Raw genomic sequence first — 20,280 nt, forward strand, 5'->3', positions numbered from 1 at the left:
ATATGGCTTCTGTTATGGGCCTCGGCTGGAAAGAGAGAAGGAAAGGAAACCTAAGCTTAAGAATCAAGCAAATTTCAGTGGTTAGAATGAGAAAGGAAAATATTAAGCAAAAAAGTCAACAACAACAAATATTGAAGTGTTACTTTTAAAAAAATCTGACAAATTCCTATTTTCTAAACTAAGAAGATATTCCTTGGTCTATAATTTTTTGTAAAAGTCATGCATGCATTGAAAGCAACGAGATTTTTGGAAGAATTTCACAGCACTGCAAGATTCCATAATGCAATTAAGCATAATCACATGATCATGGACTGCAAAGAATATTGAATGTCCATGAATTGCTGGAGGGTGTTTTTGCAAAGGAAAATAACTTTTTGATGATGAAAACTAGTACCACCAACATAGAAGCAACCCCATTTGGGGAGATTTTTTTCCTAGACATTTCAGTGATGGGTTCTAAAAAAAGAACCTAGATTTGAGCTTTGTTGAAGTTTCTTATTCATCACTCTGTGTTGATCCATCCAGTTCAATTTAAAAAGCCTTTTTATTCCTCATACAATAAAGTTCAATAGGATAAATGAAAGCATGAGATTTGGTATTAGGAAGCCAGGTTTTTGTAGCTTTAAGTATTAGACCAAACTTAATGAAGCAACTGCTTGCTCATTTTTTCAGTGAGATATCACTAACCTTCTATCTCAGAGTTGGTGAAGACCCTAGAGGAATGTTCATAAAGTGAAACAACTTACAAAGTCTATAACATTATATACATTATCATTTTATTTGATTAACAGTTACTACAAGGTCATTAGTAAAATTAGAATGGAGACTGGAGTTAAATTAATAGTAACGCATAAAACATATTGTTCAGTTTTGATAAGCATACTATGGAAATCTGGGTAAAAGATAAACATAAACTATTTGTGTTATCCTGCAACTTTTCTTCAATCTAAAATTGTTCCAATTTTTTAAAAAAATATATGCCTACCCTCCTCAGCTTCTCTCACTAATGGAATGCACTATTAGCTCTACCTGGCATGATTGGCATTTTTCAGGATCATTGCCCTATATGTTCAGAATAGCTTCATTCTCTAGATCTAGTAAATAGTACTGGAAATATAAGGTTTTACAGAACCAATTAAATAGTTGTAGTTTAACAAAATAGTGATGATCTTGTGTACAGTATAAAATGAGAGACTAATTTTAAGAGGCCTGTTAATTTTGTGTGTCATTACCAAAAGTGACCTACCTGTCCTTATTATGTTACTGTTCTTAGTTTTACCTCCTTTGGAAACATGGCTCAAGGTTACATGGTTCTGAGCTAGCTCATGAGTGGGACTAGAAGAAAGGAAAATAATTGACATTGGTATTAATAAAGTTAATTTTAAACAGAAAAAAAGAGGCCTAGTGCCCAGAATGTTAAGTATCCATCATTTATTTAAATTGCATCCAAGTTGCCTGTGGAAGATAAAACATTTCTTAGACTCCACAAAGGACCTTGAGCTTCTTTTATAGCTTTGTGGGTAGCTCATGCTTGGAATGCAGCACCAATTGTTGTACAGTAATTGCAATTGCACGATGCAAGAAAAAATAAACAGTGGCTTAGGACATCACTGGACCAAGTCAGGCTAAGGGATGATGATGTGAGCTTACATCAAAGTGTCTGGATTTGTTCTTAATGCTTTGAGAGTAACTTTCTCATTTGAAAAGAAAGCACAGGAGTATATAAGAAAGCCTCATTTTTATCCTACCACAAAGTGGTCATGTGCTTTCAAGCACGTTAGTTAACTTACTATACCTGGATTTTCTTATTTTCAAATGGACATCAAGTAATAGAATAATATATATTATAGAACAATAGGTAGATTAATTTAAAATAATCACTGTCAGTTCCAAGCATATAGTAAGAACTAAAACAATACATGATAATGTGACTACTCAAATCTCTCACCCTGTCTTTCTCCTCTCTTCCTTTCTTATTCCTTTTCTCTCCCTGCGTCTTCCCCTGTCCTTCCCTTCCTCCCTCTCAGTGACTTCATTTATTGATGCTAGAGCCAACTGCTACCAGTTTGGGAGAGCCAATAAATCATTAGTAACATGAAATTGGCCATGATGTAAACATTTACACCATGTAAATCAACAAACACTACAAGTCATGCTGGTTTTATTTGTTTTGTTTATTTGTTTCCTTTTCAAATCAGTTTATCAGCACACCACTGCTTATTACTTGCCCCCCTCCCAAATCCCCCCCCTCTCTAAAAGGGAAATAAACATAAACAATAATCATCACACCACCTGTAATCTCAGTAACTTGGGAGACAGAGATAGGAAGATTGCAAATTCAAGGCCAGCCTCAAAAAATTAATGAGGCTCTATCTCAAAAAAATAAAAAGGGCTGTGGCTGTAGCTCAGTGCTAGAGTGACAATGAGTTCAATCCCCAGTATAGGATAAAAGAAGGAAAGAAACCCACAGATTCCTTCTTGAACTTGAATTCAAAGAGGGGATTTATCTTAAGTAAAAAATCACTCTTTCTGTATAGATTTAAACAATTTTTGTGAGTTTCTTAAATAACTATGGATGTTTTCTGCTATATTTGCATTTTGTAAGCATGTTTCAGTTGTAATAGGTAAGCAAATATATATGTCACTTGCCTCCAGAGTATATTTTATTTATGCTTTGGAGTTTGAACCAAAGCTTCTCACTGTATAGACTGTCCCTACAATGAAATGGATTTGGATACTTTCAAGGTTACATCTCTCCACCCCAGGTGCAGGATGAGAAATTGTCATTCATCAGATTCCCTCCAGGTCAGCGCTGACAGTGCTGGATTTTGACCCCACTTGTGGCTTTCCAGACACTTGGCTTTGCTGAAGGAATTCCTGAACTACATAATTTTTAAGAGCTTCAGAAACAAAACTCAGCCACCCTGAGAGAGGAATCCATCAAAATCCTATAGATTGTTAGTCAGTAAACTCTTTCACTATTTGAAATCACAGCTTAGTTGGTTTTGCAGCTGTTTTTTGACAAAACAAGCATGTTTTATTTGTTCCCTGAGTCAATAGAAGATGCTGACACAATCTTGAAGAACATTAATTTTCTAGTGGGAATGTACAGGGACACTGGGAAGAAGGTGGGCAGTTGGCACACCATAGAGAAGAAAAACCCTGTTCATTAGACTACTGACCCTCTAAGAATGATTGTTGATTGTCATGTTTCTCACTCAATGGGCCATGAAGGAAAAGATCCAAATTAAAAGCATTTGGCAATGAGAGTAGTGCTCCATTATGAAAGTGTATGGACATTTACTCTCTGCCAGGCAATGCACTAAGTACTTTATTGAATTCTCTCTCATTTAATCCTCATGAATACTATATGTGCTGTAGATAATATTATTATCTCCATACTAGAGATTACTAATGTAGGAATGGGCAGCTTAAATAACTTGCCAACATGGTGGCTAAATGGTTGAGCCAGGATTCAACTTCCTAGGAAATATATTTAACCACTGCTCTGTAGTTCCTTTCGGCAAATGAAAAGGCATCACATAAGTGATGATGTGATGTGAACTGCATTAAAGAACTCTGCAAGACGCAGTAAAGATGATAGTTATTTCTGAGGATGGTGATTCTGTACATTTTACAGCACGCACTGCAAAGTGCTGTGCCACCATCTCTTTTAATCCTCAGAGCAAACCTAGAAAACAGTGAAGATACTTCTTCAAAGAAACTGGATATTCAGCAATTCAGCAACCCTGAAACTGCTTCTTTTAGAAGGGCCTGCTTTCAAGGTTGGTTCTTGGCTGTTGCATGGAAATTTGACTCTCAAAATATTCCCTCCGTTATTAGATAATAAGACTTGTTTGTTGCACTTCAATGTTCTATACAGATGGTATGATATTTAGTGAATACCTGCTTTCCTTCTGGGAGTCTAGAATTTGAGAAATTGCTTGGCAAAGGGTATGTGCATGACTAGCACAATAAAAACCTTGAGTGTGAGTCTCTATTGGTTTACCTTGGGCAAAAACAGTACACACACGTTCCTGAGTTTTTGTTGCTAAGAAAAGAATGCACTCTAAGTGATTTTTCCTGAGATGGACAGAACACAGAAAGCTTATACAGATTCCTCCAAAATATTCTTTACACTATTGCTCTCATAAATCTTAGCTATGAGAATGAACATGTATTGAGGCCAGTGAGTCCTCCTAGTTAATCACAAATTATGGAGGTGCTCTTGAAGATCCCCATCTCACTGGACTCAGAGAGTTTAAGTCAATTAGTTAATCATTCACTGTCCAAAAAATTGCACCAAAACTTAATGGTTTAGAAGCATCACAATATATTGTTTCTCTTGATTCGGCTAGTTGACGGAGCATTTCTGCTGACCTTGCCTGTTGTCATTCATGTAACTTTATTGGTAGCCAAACCTGGTCCCTATCTCTTTGTTTTTTCCACAAAACAAGATATGTGTTATATGTATGTAACTTGCATATTCCTCATTTTGCATTTAAGGAAAATGAGGTTTTGTAGAATGTAAAAATTTTGATAGGAGGAAAAGAACTTTCAAATATTTGTAAATAAGGCAAATTCCTTGTGGTACTATAGGGAGTTACAACTCAGTACTCTGGACACTGTTTTCTTTCTAAAAGTTTCTCAATCTTTGCTATCTCTCAGTCCAAGGATTAAGAAGAACAAGAAAGTTTATTTCATGAAAGTATGAAGCCATAGTGTCATGGTGTGTTCCCTAAATAATTTTCACTTTTTCATAATTTGGATGAAGCACTTACTATATGCAAACTATTTTTTCTTGTGCAATATACCTTGTAATGTTATCTCAGTTATTCCTCCCACCAACCTAGCAAGTTAAGAACTATATCTGTAAGGCCGAGCAATCTTGAATAATCTGTTTGTGTTTGTTCAACTCAAATGGGAATAGGCATTTCAAACCCAGGCTATCTGACTCTAAAATCTGTACTCTTAACCACTGTCCATACTACAAACCCACATTATATGCAATAGGTCTTTTTGTTGTATAAATTTTACTAAAACTTTTTGAGTACGAAATCCATATCTGTTTAATCTTTGAGCCCTGTGACTGAATTATGTCAGGGTAGCAAAAAAAATCCCAGGTACTTCAGTGGCTTACTGTAACAAAGGTTTGCCTATCATTGTTGCCAAAGTCATTGTGGAATACCTGTAGTTTTCGACCATGCTGTTTTCCTTTTGAGAATCAGCTAAAAGAAAACAGAAGGAAAGTAGAAACACCTGATAATATGTACAGATTTTTATTAAGAAGTATTTTGTCACTTCCACTCATATTTTCCCAAGCCTGACTCCAATGAAGTAAGGAAATAAATCTGAACATAGGGACTTATAATGAATACAGTGTTTCAAACCAAAGTGTATTGTAGATAATAGAGAGTTTTTAAATTTTATGAATGAATGAATAAATGAAATGTGAGGAAGAAACATAATAATTAGAAGAAAATAAGAATTAACCCCATTAGTCATCAAATATAAACCAGGTGACTATTTTCCTAGAGAGTAACAGAATGAATAACATACTTTTTAATTTTTTTATTGTTTCGTGTGGAAAGTTAAATACTGAACCTTTGGGGAATTTATGGACTCTGCTCTAGTTGAGATCCTTATATTTGACCATAGGATTAGTAACTCATCATTACCTACTTTATACTGTTACAGATCTTTAAATACCCTTAGAGAAAATAGTCAAATATTTGCCCACTTTTCATATTCCCATTATTCAATAAACCTAAATAGACAGAGACATTCTTTAAACTAGTGTTTAGGCCTGCTATGTAGCTCAGTGGTAGAGCTTGCCTAGCATGTGTAAGGCTCTTGGTTTGATTCTTAGCACACGCCCGCATGCGCACACACATGCACACTCACACACACACATACACACCCTACCCAGAACACTGTCACATCTGGGTTTCAATGAGTAATGTATTTTATCCAAATACATATTTATTAGAAAATCAAATCTATTAGGATCATATGTAGCAACTACCAAAGGAAGAGTTAATATATTCTCTTCTACCATGTTGCTAGTATTGTAAGCCAAGAGACAGTGGATAGGATTAAGCCCTAAAGCATCTTCTATCCACGAAGAACACACACAAAAATAGGAATTCTATCCATGAATTTGATGAAGTGAGAAAAATTGGAGAAATCATTAAGAAGCCTCCTCAGAGGCTGCCACTCCAGGGTTCCCTTCTTATAAACAGGGCTACCCACATTGTCCCTGTTTATTAAATCTTGAATGTGTGTGTAGACCAACTCTTAGCAGTCTTCTAGGAAGACAGAAGAGACTTATTGAATTGCACACAGCTTGGAATCAGGTTGGGACAGTTATTTACTCACCAGCACTCTATTCCCTAGCTTGAAGCTCCTCACGAGCCAGATATGTTACTTTGCAACACAGTTTTTCTTATGTAAATGATGATTATGGAATATGGAACATAAAAGTTATGCAGTTTATTCTAACAGTAGAATGAACCCAAGTTCTGAAGTTATAGCTTTATCTTAATCATCATCTTCTGATAAGTATCAATTACTACCAGGGCAATAATGCCAACATAGAATGGATCTCATTTTTTTCATGCATGCTTCCTTTATTACTTCTGCCATCAGACATTGAGTGCTTGTTGCATTGGGTGCCTGTGACTGCTGTGTGTCAATTGCATTAGTGGCTAAATGTAGTTATAGTCAAATTTATAGATAGTGTATTTGAGAGGTGATTCCAGGAGAAAGGAAGTGGAAAATGTGAGAGAAGAAAGAAAAGCAAAACAAAAAGATTGTGTAGTTTAACAGTGTGTCACTACTAGGCCTCAAACCCACTAAGGAATTTCTAAAAAATCATGTAGGAAAAACTTCCACAAAAATGTGTCCTATGGGCCAAACCTGACCAGCTGTTAGTAAAATTTTATTGTATCATATCCAAACCCATTTGTTTAAGTATTAGCTATGACTGCTCTTGTGCTCAATGGTAGAGTTGAATAGTTGTGACAGAGATCATATGACCTAGAAAGTATCTCAAAATATATGTGGCCTATTAAGAAAATGTTTGCTTACCCCTAGTGTAGAACTTACTCAGATTTGTCCTTCTGAAGCACAAAAGCTGGAATATGTATTCATGACCCCTTCCCAAAGGTTTCCCATTGGCACCTTGACTCCATTTAAACAACTTAAAAGAAAGCTCAAAGACAGAAAAAATGGGGAGACCTTTCAGTTAGACCTCATAAGGTAATACCACTGGTGAACATACAACTGTCTGCTATAGCTATGCACTAGCACATGTTGGTTGACAAGGAGATATTAAAGCAGCCTCTACAGGACTATTATTCCATAAGGACTAACCTCTTCTCACCTACCAATATTTATTTCCTTTGACCAACAATAAGACTTTATCTTTATCCATTTAACATCAACCAAAAAGTTTTGGTTACCTTAGCCATCTATTTATAGGAGTTTTGAGAGTTTCATATGCACCCACAAAGAGATTTTCTTTGAAGTTAATTTTTCAAAATAAACTTAACAATTTGACCACATAGGAACAGTTATTCACTGCCAAAGGCTAAGAGACAGCACTGAGAGGTGCCTTTTTCTAACCAAGATCTCCTAAATCGCGGTATGTACAGGATAGCAAGGGTAAGCTCTATGGGGTTTAAAACAATTCACCCTTTGATGTTGCTTTAAATGTTTATTATCAATGCTTATGTACACAGATATAGCTATTTTCAGAATCCAATTATGAGATACCTTTGTTTTGCTTCATTTTGTTTGACATAAGGTCATGTTGCTCAGGCTGGTCTGAAACATGTGGTCTCAAGTGATCCTCCCACCTCAGCCTCCCCTACATAGCTGAGATTACAGGTGTGGGCCATCATGTCCACTTTTAAGAGATACTTTGAAACTGAACTGTATGTGAGAGAGACATGTGGATTAGATGCTACAATGCAACGTGGGGACTAGAGGTACAGGTCATGTAGAGTAGACAGATCCATAGAGCCAAAATCAAATTCGAAACAGAGTGCACTCCTTTATCTTTAAAATATTTTTAATAGTTGTACACAATAATTTCATTTTATTTATTTATTTTTTTGCCGCAGTCTGGCTGGGCACAATTCAGGAGCCACTTGTCAAAAGAAACGAACTTTATTTTTAGAACACACACACTGCACCACACAGCTCTTCAGGAAAACCCTCAGAGCCCAACTGCCACCACCAGCTTCCCACAAGCCTCTCCACCTCCCCCACTCCTCCTGCTCTTGAGGCAGATTGGCTGGGTCGCGTGGGCGGATCCAAAAAAAGTCCCCCAATGAGCAGCTCCGTGGTCTGAAAGGGCGGGGAAACAGCCCAATGAGCATCACCGCAGAGGAGCCAATCAGTTGGCAGCTAGAAGTTTGCTGGGGCTGCTGTGAGCCAATCATCAGCTGGCAGCTGGAAGTTTGCTGGGGCCCCTTTGGCTGTGGCTCTCAACAATTTTTATGTGGTGCTGAGGATCGAACCCAGGGCCTTGCACTTGCGAGGCAAGCACTCTACCACTGAGCCACAACCTCAGCCCCACACTCCTTTAAAACTACCCAAAATGTAAGTAAATGGTCTATATTCACCATATAGTCCACTGTGGGTAAAAACCACTCATTTCATTAAATGTACTATATTTTTTCCCAGAAGTTAGAGGGTGTTCTGAATCTATGTGAGTAACGTATCTTTCAAGTTATTGCATCTGAAAAATGCAAGTTATAATCTGAGGAACCCAGTGTTAGAACATATATTCACATATTCAAACTTTCATATTAAGGCACAAATTCTGTCCACACTATCTCTGGTTGAAAAGCATGCAGTGATTATTTCATTGTTAACATCCTTTTGACTCTGTTGCATAGGAATGACAAATATTATTGATTTGGAAAAATTACATGATCCTAACTAGGAGCAGTTTTCACTTTTAGAGTTGCTGGTTGAAAAGAAGGACTTGGTGGACCAGGTGCAGTGGCACACAACTGTAATCCCAGTGACTCATGAGGCTGAAACAGGAGGATCATAAGTTCATAAGCCAGCCCCTATAATTTAGTGAGGCCCTAAGGGACTCAATGAAACCCTGTCTCTAAGTAAAATATTAAAAAGATCTGGGGATTTGGCTCAGTGGTTAAGTGCCCCTGGATTCAATCCCAGGTACTAAAAAAAAAAAAAAAAAAGATCTGGTAAGATGGTCCCTGATAATATTTCATTCTGTGGGTTAATGTCCTGATGACTACTTGGCTTGCACCTTTAGCAGGGCCAAACATCTTGGTGACAAACAATGTAAGTGAGACTGGATTTTATTATAAAACAGTCTAGAACAGAAGTCTGCCCAGACCTTAAAATGAATGTTCAATGCCATTGCTTAGGAAACACTCAGCGTTTCACTGTTCTCTGTGCCTCAAAACAGATGTTTTGCTAGATTTTGAATTAGGTTTTATAAGTTTGATTGAATCATGTTTGATGCTATACTTTTTATATGTATTTTTTAGTTGTTTATGGATCTTTATTTTATTCATTTATTTATATGTGGTGCTGAGAATCAAACCCAGTGCCTCACACATGCCAGGCAAGTGCTCTATCCCAGAGCCACAACCCCAGCCCCCGATGCTATACTTTTAATATGTGAAAACACAGGTTTTAATAAGCATTTTTTGGGAAAGTTGTAAGCTTTAAAATTGAATGAAAGGATCAATTGAACAATAAATGCAGTGCCTAGAATGCACAATTATTGTAGGTTACTATTGAGAACAGGAAAAAATAAGAAAAATAATATTTATTGTAAATAATAACTTCTATCAACAAAAGTATTATTGTCAATGCAAACTGTCACATCTATTTGGAAGTGTAGGAAGAATGTAGAGTGTGGATAAGTTTCATTAGATTGGAACCTGGGCTCCATGCTTGAGTAGAGCTATCAACTTCCCTGCCCTATTCCTTTACTTCTTAAGAAAGACCACTGTGCAACTGAATTTTCTTCCTAAAAAGTTTTAGGTATCTGTAAAACACTTTGAAGTTAGATTCTCCTGAGTACTTTATCCTGACTTTTATTCCCTAAAGAGATAATGACCACTGTTGGAAAGGGAGGAAAGCAAGAATAGTGAAAGCATATTTTCATTCTGAGTATATTTGAATTTGTAAATATAAATTCCACTAATACAATGGAACATTAAAAGTTAGATTATAACCCTTTATCTCACAAAAAGGTTTTTGGTTTACATTCTCAGAAATGCTAATGAGAATAAACAGGAACATAAAATGTGATGCCAGGAAAAATCAGAGCTAATATATTTTCCAGTGTTGATTTTGCTCCCCATAGAAATACCTGCAAATGAAAAACCAAATGCATAATCATCATACTTTTGCACCATGTGATTAAGAAATTATTTTGCCTCCCAAATGCCTTCATGGTCTTCATTTACTGGGCCTGAGATTTTCCTATTTTTCTTCTTGATTTCTCTCTCTCCCTAAAGTTTTTCTGCCTATGGTCTGCTCTTACTCCTCTCTTCTGTGATCTTTGAAAACTCATTGGTTTCTTTATAACCTAATAAGAGTCAAAAGAACATCCATATTTGAATGTTTTCAGTGTTCAAATTACAGATGAAGAAAGGAGAGTAAAAACCTCTTGTTAGTGAGGGACACAGAAAATCCAGTCTGTGCAACTGTCTAAAGACCATGATTAATGGAATGTGCAGTGAATGTAAAATCAATTTTCAGAATAATTCCTCCTTCCTAAAGGAAGGGCAAAGAAAGGGATGGCCAGAATTGAGCAAGAGGAAACTTGGGTGGCATATTGGGAAAGGTAAAATCAGTTTAAGGAGCATTCAGATGTTTTTTTTTTTTTTTTTCAGTGTTAATATATTTGAACCATTTTTGCAGAATTCTACTTAGCTTCACACATTTTCTGTTCCTGAATGTAGACATGTATCAGTCTCCCCAACTGGGAGGTGTGTGTGTGTGTGTGTGTGTGTGTGTGTGTGTGTTTTGCTACAGAAACTTATATGTGTGCTTGTTATATGCATGCATGCTTGGTTGCTTCCTCCAAGACATTAATTCTACAGCCCAAAGGCAGTTGTTGGAAATACCAGTGAACAGACAACTGTTCTCATTTTGACTTCCTAGGCTTACCATCCTTATGTTCTCTTAAAAAAAAAGGCATTTGCCATCATAGTCCTCAGTGGTTCAAGTAGTTACATGACAGCTTTACCTCTGACCCATGGTCCATTGTACTAGGTCAATTTGTGTCCATGTAACAGAGCTTGTTAATCAAGTTTTCAAAATAGCTTTGCAGATGAAGACCTTATTTCACCTCTACCTCAAAGGTTCAAAGAATGAAACCCACAGTATTTTGATAAAGCACAGGATTAGGTGGTATCTCCTAAGGAAGTGACCATTTATTTTTATTTATTTATTTATTTTAATTTATTTTTTTTATTGGTTGTTCAAAACATTATAAAGCTCTTGACATATCATATTTCATACATTAGATTCAAGTTGGTTATGAACTCCCAATTTTACCCCAAATACAGATTGCAGAATCACATCGGTTACACATCCACATTTTTACATAATGCCCTATTAGTAACTGTTGTATTCTGCTACCTTTCCTATCCTCTACTATCCCCCCTCCCTCCCCTCCCATCTTCTCTCTCTACCCCATCCACTGTAATTCATTTCTCTCCTTGTTTATTTTCCCATTCCCCTCACAACCTCTTATATGTAATTTTGTATAACAATGAGGGTCTCCCTCCATTACTATGCAATTTCCCTTTTCTCTCCCTTTTCCTCCCACCTCATGTATCTGTTTAATGTTAATCTTTTCTTCCTGCTCTTCCTCCCTGCTCTGTTCTTAGTTGCTCTCATTATATCAAAGAAGACATTTGGTATTTGTTTTTTAGGAATTGGCTAGCTTCACTAAGCATAATCTGCTCTAGTGCCATCCATTTCCCTGCAAATTCTATGATTTTGTCATTTTTTAGTGCTGCATAATACTCCATGGTGTATAAATGTCACATTTTTTTTATCCATTCATCTATTGAAGGGCATCTGGGTTGGTTCCACAGTCTAGCAATTGTGAATTGTGCTGCTATGAACATCGATGTGGCAGTATCCCTGTAGTGCGCTCTTTTAAGGTCTTCAGGGAATAGTCCAAGAAGGGCAATAGCTGGGTCAAATGGTGGTTCCATTCCCAGCTTTCCCAGGAATCTCCATACTGCTTTCCAGATTGGCCGCACCAGTTTGCAATGTACAAGAGTACCCTTTTCCCCACATCCTCTCCAGCACTTGTTGTTGTTTGACTTCATAATGGCTGCCAATCTTACTGGAGTGAGATGGTATCTTAGGGTGGTTTTGATTTGCATTTCTCTGACTGCTAGAGATGGTGAGCATTTTTTCATGTACTTGTTGATTGATTGTATGTCCTCCTCTGAGAAGTGTCTGTTCAGGTCTTTGGCCCATTTGTTGATTGGGTTATTTGTTTTCTTATTGTTTAATTTTTTGAGTTCTTTGTATACTCTGGATATTAGGGCTCTATCTGAAGTGTGAGGAGTAAAAATTTGTTCCCATGATGTAGGCTCCCTATTTACCTCTTTTATTGTTTCTCTTGCTGAGAGAAAACTTTTCAGTTTAAGTAAGTCCCATTTGTTGATTCTTGTTATCAACTTTTGTGCTATGGGTGTCCTATTAAGGAATTTGGAGCCCGACCCTACAATATGTAGATCGAATTTCTTAACAATTGTTCTATTGCATTTCAGTAGGAGACCTCTCTGATATTTTAACTGCCTATAGCTGTTGGACCAGCCTCGGACCTGGGAAATTGTCAAAATAATGGTGGCTTCATTCTCAATATGATGAGTAGCTGGTCCACAGCACAAATATGCCCAGTCCAACCTATCAAAATGGATTAAGATAAGATTCTAGTTTATGAACCATCAGGAAAAATTATCCACTCTTAAGGAATAGGAAATGCATTTTAAGGCTCAGCCAAAGGATATAGCACTTCTGTCTTTTAATTAAGATGACACTTCACTTATTTTCATGCAACATTAAGTTAATTTGTTCCAGTTTAATGCAAACAAGGAGGAAGGAAAACATGCATGCTGTTCTACATAAGATCCTTTCTATGGGTTATGTCTCCTGGAGGGATTTGATTTTACAGCAAATGAAGGGCTTAAATTGACACTAAATTAGAGCTACTCCCATAAAAACAAGATCAAAAGTGGAACAGAGGAGCTCCTGGTTTTCATCATGGTTTCAGGGTACTGATTTCTAATTTATTGGTACTTTTCCAATCTCTTCATGAAAAGGTCTGCTTTGCACAGGGCACAGAGTTTAAATGATAATCATCTGGAAAGGGAATGTCTAAAATAAAATGAGTTGAGATGTGAATCACTGAATTGTGAGAATTAATGAATTTTTGTGGATTAGTGAGAAATCCCATTTACTAGAGTTATCCCACACATCATATTTGTCTTTTGGGATGTGTATGATTTACATCACAGTGTATTGAATAAATCAAAGGAGGATTTGCCCCACTTTATTTCTAGCAAATTTGAATAATATTTGTTGTCAGAAATAAACAAATGGATCCAGCTGTATACTAGTGATGGTATCAAAGAGCTAGAACAAATTGTACTTTCATAAGAGAAGTATTTTTGAACAGAATACAAAAGAGATATCTGTAAACTCAGCAAAAAACTACCAGCAAAGTTGTTTAAAATGAAAATTTAACAAAGGCACATGTAGGAAAGTGTCATATGCCAAGCTGTGGTTACCATTGTTAGGGTTACACCAGAAGGAAGACAAAGTGCCTGACACTCAAAGCTCATTATGTGCTTATATTCAAGCCATATGAAGAATCAAGGTGATAGAAGTTCATGTAGAAAGGAAACTTCATTGAGGTAAAATTATTTAGCTTTAAGAAACACCTTGTGCCAGGCTTGATGGTGCATGCCTGTAATTCTAGCTACTTAGGAGGATGAGGCAGAAGATCACGTGTTCAAGGCCAAAGTCAGCAACTTAAAGAAAAACTACAAAAGCACCCCTGGGTTCAATCCCTTAAAACAAACAAACAAACAAAAAAAAAAACTTGTCTGTTCTTCTGTATACATGACTTAAAGTTTACAAGTGACAGACATACCCTGAATTGGGATCCAAGTGGAGGAAATATTCTAGCCACATCATCACTACTTACCATGAGATCCAAGCATGAGTCACTAGGATAGCCTGGATCAGGCAGGTAGGTGTCTGTTCTTTTATAACCTTTACAACACAGAGAAATTTTTGGAAAGATGTTCATAGAGCATGAACTGTCCTAAAAGCTCTTATTGATCTTTCAAAGAAAGGAGAATCATAAATATGTTTTGTTGTGCCACTTTCAAACTGTACAAGATATGTTGTATATGAGAATGATCAAATTTAAGTTCTTTAATATTTTCTCTGTCCCAATGAAAACTGCATTGCAAATTAGAAAAAAAAAATTCAGAATGCTTTGATTCCTTCTAAAAATAATCAATTGTGAAAAGTGATTTTTTAAACAACCATGGTTCTTTCCTACCTTAAAATGAAACTGAGTTGTTTCATTTGCTTAGAAAGACCTGGACATTGGGTATAGTGTTCCGGGACTAAAATTCTGGTCATCTCTGAAAAATCAAAGAATAGAACTCCAGTAATTTGGATATTTTACACTAGCATATTTATTTTTCCTTCCTTGCTTCCATCTTCCCTTCCATCTATTAATTATCTTGACAAACTATATCTCTATGCAAAGTGAAATACTCTTCTCAGGAAGTCATAATGTTTTAGGTTGTGCTTGACTTTTTCTTTTTATAATTACCTTCTTGAAGGTAAGCACTGGCAGATACTCAAGATGAAGCAAGGTGATGAGCATTTCAAAGGCAACTATAAAATAAGGCTAATGAGGAGAAGAGTAAAATCTTTGAAGTTATTTCAAATGAATTATCCATCATTGGCTTATAATCAGATACCCTAGGTAGAGAAATATGAAGTCATCTGTTAAGTTAAAAAATGTTTCATCTATTATCAGGAGGCTATTCACTCAGATAGTTGATATGAGATTATGTGGACTGTTTGCTCTTAACAGACAAAAACTATCAGCCATTTAATGTGGACCATTCAGTTATCATCTCCGAAACAAAAATATTAATTTACTTCCCTAAGTACAATGATTAGGATTAGATGGAATGACAGGTATGAAAACAGTTTGTATAGGGAAATCTGTATTGCAAGATACAAATATTACAAGATACCATTGTTGCAAAATCCAATTGTTATATTTAGGATATGAGGTGTCCCCCAAAAGCTCATGTGTAAGACAATGCAAGAAGATTTAGAGGTGAAATGGTTGGGTTATGTGAGCATTAACCTAATCAGTGCATTAATCCCCTGAGAGGCATTAACTGAGTGGTAACTGTAGGCATATAGGATGTAGAAGGAGGAGGTGGGTTCTTGGGGGCATGCCTTTGGGGTTTACATTTTGTCCTGGTGAGGAACATACTCTCTACTTCCTGATGTTCATGTACTAAGCTACTTTCCTCCACCACACACTTCCACCATGATGCCCTACCTTACCTTGGCCCTGAGAAATGGAATCAACCATGTATGGACTGAGACCTCTGAAACCAAGAGCTCCCATATCAACTTTTTCTTCTCTAATTGTTCTTGTCAGGTATTTTGGTCACAGCAATGAAAAAACTGACTAAAACACTAACAAAGAGCCAATCAGAGTGGAGACACCATTAAAATCAGTGTAGGTATGAACACATCCTTCTCTTCAGAGTCTCTTAATTATTGGTAAAAATCACTGTCTCTGAGAAGGCATGATTCTTAGACTAGCCTTCTGTTTAAACACAACTGAAAATTGTGGTAACATCTATATATTCTTTATTTTCCTCCCCATATAATAATGTTGAAAATGCCATTTTTTTCCTAATAAATAAATGTAGTTATAGCCACTAATGGGCTCATGTTTGGGAACATTTAAGACCCAATTCTTGCCTCTGTACCACCCTATCCATTGAATTGCATTTGCATAAGAAGAACTGAATTATTCCTTAACATTGCTAATTGACTACAATAACTATGATGTTTTTCTTTTAGCAAAAAGGACAAACTGGCCTAAAGTCTTTGTGGCTAGGCTTCTATGCATTGAACATAAATTAATTATATTTGTGGATGAACATAAACATGCTTTTTAAAAATCTAGTATGATTGTAGTCTTTTGTTTTTATTTCAAATGTAATAATAAAAAACAATGGGGTAGAAAAGTGTCCCAAAAATTCCCTTGGGAAAATAAAATATTTTCCTGAGACCATGTATAAGAAGATCAATCTGAGTAAATAATATCTCTCATTCAGACATCCTTCCCTGAAGCTGTGAAATGTATCTTCTACTTCTGTCATGTTATAAAGTTTTTCTTCCTCATCAAAATTTTTGGTCACTCTGTTGTACTACTGAAAACAAATTGAGAAATCTAGCTTCTGTGTCCTTTCACTGGCTACTTCTAGCATATGTCCATCTGTGTTTCCACTCATCTGTCCATCCATCCCTCCTTCCTTCTATTTGAGCAACAAACATTACAACATATCTAATATATTATGGCATATGGTTCCAGAGAAAATTAGTTGAAAACTTCCCTCCCCTGTTGATATTTTGTTCGTGGCAACTTTTCTCCTGTACTTCCCTTTAGCAAAGCTTCTGTTCTTCCAAATTAAAACACTCAAATCAGCACATGAACGTTCACAAAAATTGCCCTCAACTTATTTTGACTTGTTTCTGTGAATAGTTCAGGACCTGAGCTGACTCTGCTCAGACTACCAGAAGAGATGCTTATTGGGAGTGGTCATATCAGTGCTTAAGCTGGAGCCATGCTCCGTAACAAACCACATTCCACCCTAAGGAAAGATGCTAACAATTAAGAAACACAAGCTTGTTTATAAAGTGCTTATAACTAATGGAGCAAGGATAGATACAATAAGAAGCATGAAACCTGCACCCACAGAAAACAACTGAAGTAAGACTAATGTAGTTGAAAGAACTTCAGTAAAGCACATGGAATGGACTCAATCGTGAGGTTAGGCGACTGGATAACAGGAACAAATTAGAAAAGACTTACCAGAGAAGGAGTGATACAAATGGGTTTGGAATAGTCAGGGGAAAAGGTTGATTTGATTTGGCAGTTCTTAAAGCAGGGATGAGAATTTAAACAAAGCCAGAAGCATAAATGAGCAGCAGATTTGCTTTGCTAGTTTTGGGGCCCTGGTGTAAGATTTGAGGATAGTGAATCTGTAATACTTGCTGTTGTATTTTCATGGAGGGGAACTCCACCTAAAACATATCCTTTACTTGTAATTGGCAATAAGCATGGTTGAGGAGTGACTGGTTCATCAAACCAGGGGGTTCTCCCTGCAGTTGAGTGGTAGGATTCTGGTCCTGGTATTTGGCATTGGTTTCCTCATCTAAGTCACCCACAACTGAAGGAGAAATGTACTTTTCATTTTGAAACAGGAAAGTAAAGATTAAGTATGTGCCAAAGTCTGTTAAGAGCCCAGACTCAACCTCACATCTTCCTGACACTCAGCTACCCATTACATCCATTTTTTCACATCCTTACCCTAGAGCAGGGCTTCCCAACCCATACAGTTGCCCTGCCACTTACAGCTATGTCAGAACCAGGCATAGTGGTGCACATCTTCTGCTACTCATGAGGCCAAGGCAGAAGGATGGCAAGTTCAAAGCCAGCCTCAACAACTTTAGTGAGACCCTATCTCAAAATGAAACATAAAAAGGGATGGGGAGCTGGGCACAGTGGTGTATGTCTATAATCCCAGAGGCTTGGTAGGTTGAGGCAGGAGGATTGTGAGTTCAAAGCCAGCCTCAGCAACAGTAAGGTGCTTAGCAACTCAGTGAGACCCTGTCTCTAAATAAAACACAAAATAGGGCTGGGGATGTGGCTTAGTGGTTGGGTGCCCCTGAGTTCAATCCCTGGTATCCCCTACAAAAAGGATGGGGATATAATTCAGTAGTGGAACTCTTGCCTAGCAAGCATGCGAGTCTCTGGGTTCAATCCCCAGGACTGGGAAAAACACAACAGCTATACAAAATTTGAACTTCAGAACAGAGATAAGAAATTATGCAGTAAAAACTGAAAACCTCTATATTATATTCCTCAATATTAAAAAAAAAGATTTGCCACTAGCAATTGGTAAGCTGCCAAAATAAATTGCCCACAGACACTGTGTTCATGATGATGAATCCTGGGAGTCAGTGATGTCAAGTTAATCTATCTGGCATCCCTTATGGTGAGAAGCTAGGTTTGCAATAAATTCAGTTTTACCTGTACTGAAAACTACTCGAGAGATAGCAGAAGGCACTGTGAAAGCTAACTGTATGTATCAAAATTCTTAAAGGAATCACCCTTTTCTTTCTCCACATATAATGATTATAACTTGTAAGTGCTGAAAAGAAGACTCATTGCAAATAAATATTATGTTGTGGGCTCAGCATGGAGCTTGAGAACTCTGGTTGTGGAGCAAGGAATGCATTGGTTTATCCTGGGATCTCCTCTCAGAATTTAATAAACTGCAGTTTTGACTATAAATCCGTTGGACGTTGTCCATGCTGGGTGTGTGAGAAGAGGTGTTAGGCAGACATCAGTCTTTTCAGTTGGGTTGGTTCCAGCAGATTCATTGAATACAATAATGTATTATTAATATTGAAAGTTCCTTGAGATTAGGGACCATATGTTGAATAGTGGTATTATTAAGGAGAATAGCTCATACTTAGCAACTAAAGAGTTAATGTTGTAGTTATTTGTTGACAAATATTTATTGCATGTTTTACAGAGTAGAATTTTATAATTGGTATATATACCTATTAAATACTCTAATTAGTTGATGTGCTATCCACAAAGTGAATTTGATACTGAATTTATATAGATCAAAAGGACCCAAATGATCTTAAGGGACTGTCGGTGTTCTGTTTTGTTTTGTTTTTCTACTTCCAAGCAGAGATATAAATAACTAAATGTACATTTACATCCCCCATAGAATCCTAAGATAGTTTTAGGATTCCTGCCCTAGGAAAACTCCTGAAAAGTCGAAGTACATAATAGGCTATGGTAAGGTAGGACAGGTAACACAGAAAAGTGTCTCAAGACCCTCAGCTTCCACTGTGCCCTTGGCAACACCTGGTTCAGAGAAAATGTGAAGGAAACTCTGTGATGACTATTGGAGACATGTATTCTAAGTTTAAAGTGAAATGATGTGCATGCTGGGTCCCTTAGTAGATACTTGCTGCTCACAGGAAGAAGGGGGTCTCTATAGTAGGCTAAGATGTCAGATTAAAGGAGCATTCCAAAGTCAGGTACCCACAGATAATGGCAGACACTGAGAAACCCAACCTGGGTGAAAGGAGAGATGGAAGAGGTGCCAATGCTTTTTGTCAGCATGTCAAGAGAGAAGCAGTTTAAACAAAAACATATGTAGGCCCATGATTTCAATTAGATAAACCTAGGTTTAATTGCTGGTTCCATCATTTACTTACATTACTTTGGGCAAATAATCTAGCAGTTTCCTCTTCTGTGGAAGGTGGATAGGAATAATAACCTTATAGAGTTGTTTAGATTGTTGTTGTTATTATTACTTGTTTAGATTATTATTATGAAGTTCTGTCAAAAATTATAAATATAGACTGAGAAATCTGAAGACCTAGCCTATAAAGCTAATTTGGATGCTGAACTAGCTCAGTAACATATGGATATTTTTGAGGATCAGTTACCTTATCTATTAAATGGGGTAGGGAAAGAGAAAGGTGTGGCCCAAATTTCATTCAGTCATAATGTTATCAAATGCCATCAGTGAGATCTATGTAAGACCATTATTTAGGAGTGGAAAAAAGTGGAATATTTACAGGGATCTCGAAGGAATACAAGAAAGCATATGAAGCAGATGGAAATTAAAAATAGAACATAAACCAATTGATGTTTTTTTTTTTTCTTCTCATGCCTCTTCATCTTGGGACAGCAGCACTCTTAAGACTATATTTATAGGAAGAAATTAGTCAAAGGAGATGAAAGTCATCTTTCTGCATTGGGTGAAAATTAAGGATGAGGCCCGGAAGGAATGGAAGGGAGAAGTCAAATCCAGGAGGTTGGACTTACTATGATGAATGACTGTATGCTTTCAGTTTTTTAAGGCTCAGAATGCATCTATCTTAACCCTC

The 20,280-nt window shown here is 36.8% G+C and overlaps 1 protein-coding gene across 1 annotated transcript in view; it reads left to right on the forward strand.

Annotated features, from left to right (window-relative positions):
* Window positions 1-15,376: 15,376 nt before the first annotated feature.
* The window catches only part of Frmpd4 (FERM and PDZ domain containing 4), a 230,759-nt gene continuing 225,855 nt past the window's right edge, over window positions 15,377-20,280 (forward strand). Inside the window, exon 1 of the mRNA XM_027946511.2 lies at window positions 15,377-15,394. Within this exon, the coding sequence (XP_027802312.2) occupies window positions 15,377-15,394 (18 nt within the window). The remainder of the gene's footprint in view (window positions 15,395-20,280) is intronic.

Source organism: Marmota flaviventris, chromosome X (assembly GCF_047511675.1).
Source record: "Marmota flaviventris isolate mMarFla1 chromosome X, mMarFla1.hap1, whole genome shotgun sequence".
In the NCBI taxonomy this organism is placed as follows: Eukaryota; Metazoa; Chordata; class Mammalia; order Rodentia; family Sciuridae; genus Marmota; species Marmota flaviventris.